A 9,507-nucleotide genomic window follows, 5' to 3' on the forward strand; every position below is an offset into this window, starting at 1 on the left:
TTGGCTAGATGGCTATGGTGTTTACAATGTTCCGATGATTTCTGTGGCGGTGCTCAAACAATCTAAAGTGACTGTCCCACAGGGAATTGCTAATTGTGCATCGGTTCATCAAATGTTCCATAGCCTCCTCTTGGGAATTATAGAGTGTGCAATGGGATGGACCTTGGTGCCCCTTTCGCTGCATCTGGTCCCAGGTAAGCGCTCTGCTATGGAGTAAAGTCCAAACAAAGAATGATACTTTCAGCCAAGGGTTGATTTTCCATAGGTTTTTCCATTGTTTTGTTTTCGGCTGTTGATTTTGATTGACTTTTTGGTAGTAGGCTTCTGCTATTGAGAAATTACCTTGAACTCGTTTACCCCATCTGAAAATTTCGGACCCTGTTTTCCTTGCTACTTTACGAGATGTCATCTCTATGTAGTACTCGTTCCATCTGTCAGTTTCTAGGGCCCCTTCCCAATGCTATTTCTGTTTCCAATTGCGCCAATATCCTTCTTCATATGATTTCCATAAATTGCCAACAGTTGTTGCCTCAGCCTAGGACATAAAAGCATGGATGTCATGGAGGTTGTCCTTATGGATGAGTCTTTCGCGTTGCTGCCATGATTCCTCCCAGAACCTGGTTTTGTACCCTACTCTTTTTTTCCTAAAACTGTGATTCCTTATCAGGTCTTTGTTGCCCCTTGCCAAGTTTCATATTGGTGTACCTCTAATCTCCATCTCACTTCTCATTCTTCCTTCGGGTTCCCCTGTTGCATCATATTTTCTTTCCCATATCACCTTCCATAGGTCAAGGCCACCCTGAGTCCACCTCCACCAGATCTTTGCACCCATGAATTGGTTGAGGATGAAGGGGTCTCGAAGCCCTAAACCGCCATCTTTGGGGAGCTGACTTAGCCACTCCCATGAAATTAAGGCCCACTTTATGGACTTGCTGGTTCCCTGCAAGAGGAATTTCTTGAACATAGCGACCAACTTTTGCCTTGTTGTCTTTGGGTTAGCTTGGCACGAGATCTGGTAGATTGGCATAGCCTGCAGAACAACTTTTAGAAGGATTAGCCGGCGTGGGGCATTCAACGAGCGGACGATCAATTTTTCCATCTTATTTCAGATTTTTTTTATTAGAAGTTCCAAGTTGGCCTTCCTGTATTGATGCTCGTGCAACATAATGCCCAGGTATTTTGACAGGAAGGTTCTGATGTTGAAGCCCAGAGTGCATGCTAAGAATTTTTGGGCAGCCTGCGGGGTGTTGAAAAAAACACTTCCGATTTGTCCTTATTAATCTCCATCCCAGAAGCTTTGTTGAATTCAGATAAATTTTTGATGACTCCTTGGGCCTCTTTCAGCGTGGCTTGACCATATAGCATCACATCATCTACGAATTGCTGGTACAAAACCAGAATATCATTCCCACAGATTCGAAGTCCCTTTATCTGATCCCTGGAGACTTGAACCTTAACCAACCGACCTAGGCCTTCCGCAGCTAGGATGAAGAGGAAAGGAGATAGGGGGTCTCCCTGCCTAAGCCCGCGGTAAGGAGTGAAGACTTCGGTGGGGGTGCCATTTAACAGAATTGACATCATGGGGGTGCCAACCATGGATAAGATCCAGTTTATTCATCTTTGGTCAAATCCATATGCTTTAAAAATTCCTTCTAGATATCCCCAGCTAAGGCGGTCAAACGTCTTAGCGAGATCAAGTTTCATAAGCATGCCTAGGGTGCAGGAGATTTTCAAGGAGTGAATCACTTCCTGGGCCACTATGATGCCATCTGTGATTTGCCACCCTTTGACAAAGGCTGTTTGCTCCGGGGCAATGAGATCCGGTAGGATCGGCTTTAGCTTGTTTACCATGATTGTTGCTAGAATTTTGTAAACAACATTACATAGGGAGATGGGCCTGAAACCCTGCGGTTCCTCCGAGCAGCCATTCTTCGGGATTGGAGCCAAGAAAGTGGCATTCAGGCCCTGGTGCATGCAATTTGAACACCTGGATTCCTCCACTATGTCTAGTAGTTCATTCCCCATAAAACTCCAGGTCACCTAGTAAAACTCAGTGATGAAGCCATCAGGACCCAGGGCTTTATTTTTCGGAATTTCGTTAACTACCTCTTCAAGTTCTTCCTTGGTGATTACCCTAAGCAGAGCCAAATTTTGATCTCTAGAAACTTTCTTAGGGATATGTTGGCAAACCTTGTCTATGTCCTCAGATTTGTTGGCATTTGGTTCAGTAAGAATGCCTTTGAAGTGATCCACCAAGAGTTTTTCTATTTCTATCTGTTGCGTCACTCTATTTCCCTGACTGTCTTTCAAGGAGAAGATTTTTCTGTTCTGGCGATGACTCAGCATTGCTTTATGGAAGAATTTGGAGTTTTTCCCCCTCCTTTAACCAATGGACCCGAGATTTCTGCTTCCACAGAATTTCCTCTTGCTTTCGCCTTTCTTCTATTTGAGTGATTACCCTTTCTTCCTCCTCAGCCAGCTCTTCACTTTGACCTTCCAAGATGATTTGCTACTATATTCTTTCCAATCTGGATTGGAGTTTTCCTTGCTCCTGCTGAATATTGTTGAATTCTTCCCTGTTCCACTTCTCGATTTTACTCTTGATTTTTTGAGTCTGAGCTAAAAAGAGTGCATTTTGCTGCAGCCTTCCTGTCCACTCCTGTTATTCTGCCACCAGCTCCTTACTTTTTCGAGGAAATCAAGAGCTCTGAGCCAGAAGGACTCGAACCAGAAGGGCCTCTTTTTAATCGGATTGTTCAAGGCTATTTCGAGCTTTATTGGCCAATGGTCGGACCCTATTATGGGTAGGATAGAGGCTTCGTAGAAGATGTCCAACCCAATTATGTGCTCTAAGATTAGAAATCTGTCCAATCTTGATGCAATTTGTTTTGTCCTGCCTCTTCTGTTATTCCAGGTGAATTTCCTATTTATAGTTGGGATATCAACCACCCTTAGTTCTACTTGAACGTCTCTGAATCTTTCCATCTCCAGGTCTTCTCTACTTATTCCACCTTTTTTCTCTTCTTTAGAAGTGATTAAGTTAAAGTCGCCTACCAGGATCCATCTCTGCTCCTGGTGCATATTTTTGAGCTTTGCCAACCAATTGAGAAACAGGCCTCTATCAGCACGGGTATGGGGTCCGTAGACAGCCAAGATCGCCACCCATTCACTTTGCCCTATGAGCCTGAATCTCCCTGTCAGGATTCTTAGCATTCCTATCCACCAGTCAGTTAGGACTTCTGCTGGATTCCAAATAATTGTTATCCCTCCTGCACTCCCTTTGGCATCTATAGTTACATGTTCATATCTCGGTTTTATTTTATTGAGTATTTCCTCCATCTTCTAGCATGAGATTTTATTTTCTTAGATAAGCATAACTTTGGGTTTTTCCTTCTCCAATCTTGCTTCCAGATGTCTTTGTTTTCCTTTGTTGTTTAAGCCTCTAATATTCCAAGATGTCAAAATCATTAGTTAACTTGGGATAGGTTTTGGAATACCGCTGATAGTGGGACCACTCTTCCTGTATTGACTAACATTCTGCCCATGAGTTGGATAGAGTCATTAAGGTTTTTTCTTCCTCTCCCCCCCCCCCCCTTTACTTTGTCCTTGCTATTCATGTTTTCTTTCCTGTTGGGTCTCCTGGGATTCTTCTGGTGAGGCTTTGCCTTTTCCAAGTTTTTATTTATATTGCTGGAAGGTTTCCGCATACAGCCTCTTTTGTTCTTCCGAAATAAACCTCTCATCCAGGTTCTTCCATTCATTCAGAAGTTTCCTTAAGACTTCTTCCCCTTGACAATAATCATGATATGGAAGAGACAATTTATGTTAGGTCCCCTAACCTCGCCTTGGGCTCATTGATCACTGAGCCATGGTATTTTGGCAAAACCGTAATACATTTTGGGCCAAATGCTCAAAATTTGCTTTCCATTATCATGAGCATCTACTATGTAGAGAACACATCCAACTATTGAGGTTGAATTTTCTTGAACTATTGTTTGTGTTCACTTCTGTTGTTGCATACTCGATTGATGATTTATACTAATAAACTATTAATTTTTTTTTTGCAAAGAACACAAATGAGTAGGTGCACTAATTATAACATAACCTTTAAAAGAATGCTTTGCAAAGAAGACAAGCGAGTAGGTTCACTAAACATAATTTTTAATATACGGAACATAACTTTGACAAGATGGTTTTAGATTTGCATCATTTATTTTTCTTTGGAGTTACATAACCTTTTTTTAAGACGTATAATGTAAATGGACAAAATTTCCCTTGGATAATATAAATTATGGATTATAATTCATTAAAAAAAAAAATTCCCAATAGTCAAATAAATAAATTAATAGAAAGAATCAAGAAACTTCAATACTCCATGTATATTTAGCAACATTGTTTTTACAAATCTATTCAAAATTTGATGTGCAAGTACTATGTTACAAAATTTATGCAAAATTTAAAACTCTATTTTCCTAAGAATTCTTATATTATTAAATTTATGTAAAAATTAAAACTTTATTTTCCAAACAAATAATATGTTAAAACATTATCTAAAATTTCATATTCTATTTTCTAAATAAACATTCTATTGGTCATGTTTTAGTAATTCTAACTCATTTTTTTTGCTTGAGAAACCATGGCCCATTTTCATCCCTATACCACGCCAACCCTAAGTTGATTTGATTTTAGCACAGCATCCTTGAGGTTTGATCCTAGGTAGCCTAGCTAACCAGACCCATCCTCACACAGTTGTGCTAATTTGTTAATTTTTTTTATATATAACATAAACCATATTTAAATATTAAGAAAATGTGAAAGAATATTTAAAATTAAAATTAATATATTAAAATGCCTACATATAATATCAATATAAACCAATTTTATATGTAAAATTAAAATTAATATATTAAAAATGTCTAATAGGACTATTGTTAAAGACTTGAGTGCCAAGCCAACTGAGATATATTAGTATTTAGCTTGTATTTTTAAATAATTAGATATATAATAAGTTGCAAAATATTCTTCAATTCACAAAAATATTTAAAAAGTAAATATTACTATTTATACGACACTTTTTTAATTTAAATTAATATTGACACCTTAGATGAAGTTGTATTTTTATAAATTTATATATATTACAAACAACTACCATAAATGTTTATAATGAGATTTAATTTAATTTAAATTTTAATTAATATTTTTTCATATTTATATTAATATGACTTGAATTTGAAAATACAATGTTATGAAAGATAAAGTATCAACTAATTGTTTTCTTTATTTTTCGTAGTTTCTATTTTGAAGTTTAGTCTCTCTGAGAGCTTTGCATCTGAACACATTTCATTGAGATCTTTCCCATTTGATCCTAGGCAATTTCAAGTATTTGTTGGGGAATCTCTCAACTTCTCTGAGATATATATGATGGTCATTGGAGAAAATCCCAACAAGAGCCTCCAAATTGATGAGCATTAGAGAATTAACTGCATTAGAGAATTAACTGTGGTGTAGGACGTACTCTAGAACGTTTGTTTCTCTGTCACTGGTGCAGAGCTTATGGCTAGGTTATGTTGTTGTAACATGCAATTCTATTTAACATATCAAAGTTAGAAAAAGCCATTGCAGTGCAGAAAAAGGTGTGTTGTATGATCAAAGAAAAGAGGTTGTCCCAACATAGTATGGATCATCCTTTTTTGGTAGGAAAAAGGCAAACACACACCATAAAACATTCATCATAAATATCAATTCAAAGTCTCCTATAACTTTCATTCTGAAGCTAAGTGTTTCGGCACATTAATATTACTATTGATATTTTGATAGTTGCACATGAGATGTAACGAAGCTCTACGTGCATGGCAATATGTTAATGGCATCAAATCTATGTAAGTGAATTATGAGTAAATAATTGGATCAAGTATTCGATAATTATATGAGAATAAATTTTCTACGCTGATATTTTTTAATTTAAATGAAAGACATTTATGAAGAATTTTATTCGTTTATAAAAAATTAGTAGTAAAGTAAATTGATTATTTTTTAATTTTTTAAGGTTAATTATATGATAATAGTGTAAGATTTATTATTATTTCATTACTAATTATAAATTAATCATCTCTATAAAAATTAGAAGAAAAAATGTGATAAATTTTTAAATATGAATTATTTTATAGTTTTATATAGATATGGAAAGTATAAAATTTCATTGAAATATTTTTATTTGAAAAAGGATTTACTATGAATTTGTAATTTATATTATATAATTTTTTATGTTTAATTAATAGGATCTAAATATATACTTTATTTAGAGAAATGATGATGGTGCTTCCAATTTTTTTTTTATTTAGGTACTATTTTACACTTTGGTTCTTATTGCTTGAACATTTTCTATTTCTTTACATCAGTGTGTCCTTTTTGAAGCATGTCAATGCCCAACTCCTTGTTGGAAAAGACATTATCTTTCAACGATGTAGAATGATGTGGTATTTTTTTTTTCAAACAACCATTGAATGGAAAGAGTGGTGCAAGGAAGGATTGGATACCGCCATAGATGCACTTGGTGAGAGGAAGATAGCCTTAAAACTACATAGTGGTTGCTTGGCCAAAGTGAAGGAGAACCTAAAGTATGATGGCACATCTCCAAATGTGGGTAACCACATTGAAAACAAGGACCACATAGTTGTTGTAAGATTCATGGTGATTTGGCCCTCTTGAAAATACCTCACGTGATAGGTCAATACTACATGCAAAATGAAAGGACAAAGTGATCTCAAACTAGTCTCCAAGGGTTTCTTCACCTATGTGGAAGACAATGAGCATATTTTTAGAGGACGCTATTTTTTCCAATTCAACAAGTCTACATATGACACACTAGTCTACATATGAGACACTAAAAAATATGATTTAGTCCTAATAAATAAACATTCATTAAAGTCTTCACTTGTAACAACATGTATTACCTTTGGAATTCTAGGAACAAGAAACTATTGAAGGTGTCTAAAACACCCTAAGTTCCTTTGTTAAAGTTTCATAACTTAGTATAATGGATGATTACACCTCATATGTTCATATTTGTGTGTATGTGAATGTGAATGGAGTACTCTGTGAGTCTATCAACATATGCTACCAAGATATAGAATGGATCCAAACCTTGGACTATGAGTACATTCAATTTTAGTGCAAAGCTTGGACTATGAGTAGAGCCCTTATTTTTCACCAAAATAAATCCCACACAACTCCAAAAGGAAAAAAAACTTGAGACGAAGGAAGAGGAACTTCAAGAGTCTAAGGAAGAATCACATAAAATAGAAAGGGAGACCTAAATGATGTAGAATGACATCCTAACCCCCTTACTGGATCATGGAGAATATAACTTGAAAAATATATAATTTCAATCATTCTAGTAGCTGAAAAAAGAAATATCTGGGAAGAAATATCAAATTTGTCAAGTCATCGTAAAAATCTAATGAAGTTAAAGAACTAGGTATTATGACCTCTCTCAAATATCAAGGTAAGATAAATGGATGCACGGGAGAACAATGGAATATGAAAATATACAAAATAGAAACTAAATAAAGCCAAAAGACTCTTAGTAGAATGATAATAGGCCATTAACCTAAAAGATAAGTACCTCCATTCTCATCCTAAGTTACCAATTATTGTTCTCTATTTGAATATATGAGGTCTCGACACACCTAGAAAACATCACATGTTAAAGATAATAATAAATCAGGAAAAACCCACTATGGTGTTGAACTACAAGAAACAAAGTGTGACAAGAAAATAATCATTCTCTCTTGTGAAGATATGTTAGAACACATGTAAGTAATAGTGGTACCATCTAGAGGACTCGTCAATGGATTGAGAATTTTGTAGGATCCTAACTTAATCAAAATAGAAAATATTGCGTGCTACAAAGGTAGGGCAAGATATGTGGGAAAGGAAAATAGGCTCCTCTATAATGGATGACAGTAAACCATGGTACCTATGAATAATGGATCAAAGTTGTTATGTTAGCTAAAAGAATTATTTAATCAATGATCAACAAAATCCAGTTCTCTCCTATCAAATAGTGTAAATAGTGTAAATTTGCTATGTGAGTGACTATCCTAAATAGTGTAAAGTTGCTATGTTAGTGACTATCCTTATTGATATCGTACCTATGAATAGTGGATCAAAGTTTTTATGTTAGCTAAAAGAATTATTTAATCAATTCTCGACAAAATCCAGTGCTCTCCTATCAAATAGTGTAAATAGTGTAAAGTTGCTATGTCAGTGACTATCCTTATTGATATATTTATTTAGTAGCTTTGGTTTAAAATATTTCATCCAATGGTAAATTTGAATTTGTCATTCTGGAAAAAAACTTTGAATAAACCTATTTCATCCAATGGTAAATTTTGAATTTCTCATTTTGGAAAAAAAACTTTTAATAAACCTCTTGTGTCACAAACCAGACAAATGCTTAAAAGAAGTAAATGGGAAAAAATTTAATTACTTCAATGGAAATTCTTACTCTACCCTAACCTAACCTAGCCTACACTACCCTACGTAGCCAACCCTAGCCTAGCCTAGCCTATCTAGCCTAGCCCAGCCTAGCCTACATAGCCTAACATACCCTAAACTAGCCTAGCTTACCTAGCCTAGCTTTTCTAGCCTACCCTATCTAGCCTAGCCTACCCTATCTAGCCTAGCCTAGCCTACCTTACCCTACCTAGCCTAGCATAACCTAGCCTGCCCTAGCCTACGTAGCCTACCCTAGCATAACCTAGCTTACCCTAGCCTACCCCAACATATCTTATCCTAATCCTATCCTAGCCTAACTAAGCCAAGCCTATCCTATTCTATCCTAGCCTATCCTACCTTAACCTAGCCTACCCTAGCTTAACCTATCCTAGACTAAACAACCCTACCCTAGCCTAGCCTACGCTAGCCTACCCTAGTCTAGCATACCCTAGCCTGCCCTAGCCTACCCTATCCTAGCCTACGTTAGCCTATCTTACCCTAGCCTACTCTACCCTGTCCTAGCCTAGCCTACTCTACCTAAACCTAGCCTAGCCTAACCTATCCTAGCCTAGCATATGATAACCTAGCCTAACCTTGCCTCACCTATCTTACCCTACCCAAGCTTATCCTAACTAGCATACCCTAGCCTTTCCCACCCTAACATAGCCTACCCTACCATAACCTACCTTGACATACGCTACACTACCCTACCCTACGTAGCTTACACTGGCCTAACCTAACCTAGCCTACCCTAACCTATTGTAGCCTACCTAGCCTAACCTAACCTACCCTAACCTACCCTAACATACGGTAGCCTACACTAGCTTACCTAGCCTAGCATACTCTATCCTACCCTACCCTACTCTACCCTAGCATAGCGCACCCTACCCTACCCTGCCCAGCCTACCCTAACCTAGCTAGCCTACCCTAGCCTAGCCTGACCTACCATACCCTACCCTAGCAAAGCCCACCTAGCTTACCCTAGCTTAGCCTACTCTAGCCTAGCTC

The 9,507-nt window shown here is 36.9% G+C and overlaps 1 protein-coding gene across 1 annotated transcript; it reads right to left on the bottom strand.

Annotated features, from left to right (window-relative positions):
- Positions 1–2,619: 2,619 nt before the first annotated feature.
- On the bottom strand, positions 2,620–3,339 carry LOC149188971 (uncharacterized). The gene has a single exon (XM_089410092.1). It carries the CDS (start codon positions 3,337–3,339, stop codon positions 2,620–2,622), a length of 720 nt encoding a protein of 239 aa, XP_089266218.1.
- Positions 3,340–9,507: the final 6,168 nt, after the last annotated feature.

Source organism: Pinus tabuliformis, chromosome 3_1 (assembly GCF_031772625.1).
Source record: "Pinus tabuliformis cultivar Carrire ecotype Pingquan chromosome 3_1, CPIR1, whole genome shotgun sequence".
Taxonomy (NCBI): Eukaryota; Viridiplantae; Streptophyta; class Pinopsida; order Pinales; family Pinaceae; genus Pinus; species Pinus tabuliformis.

What these genes read in the sequence shown, in the direction of transcription:
- LOC149188971 (XM_089410092.1), bottom strand. Translation starts at nt 3,339, where the DNA reads ATGGAGGAAATACTCAATAAAATAAAACCGAGATATGAACATGTAACT.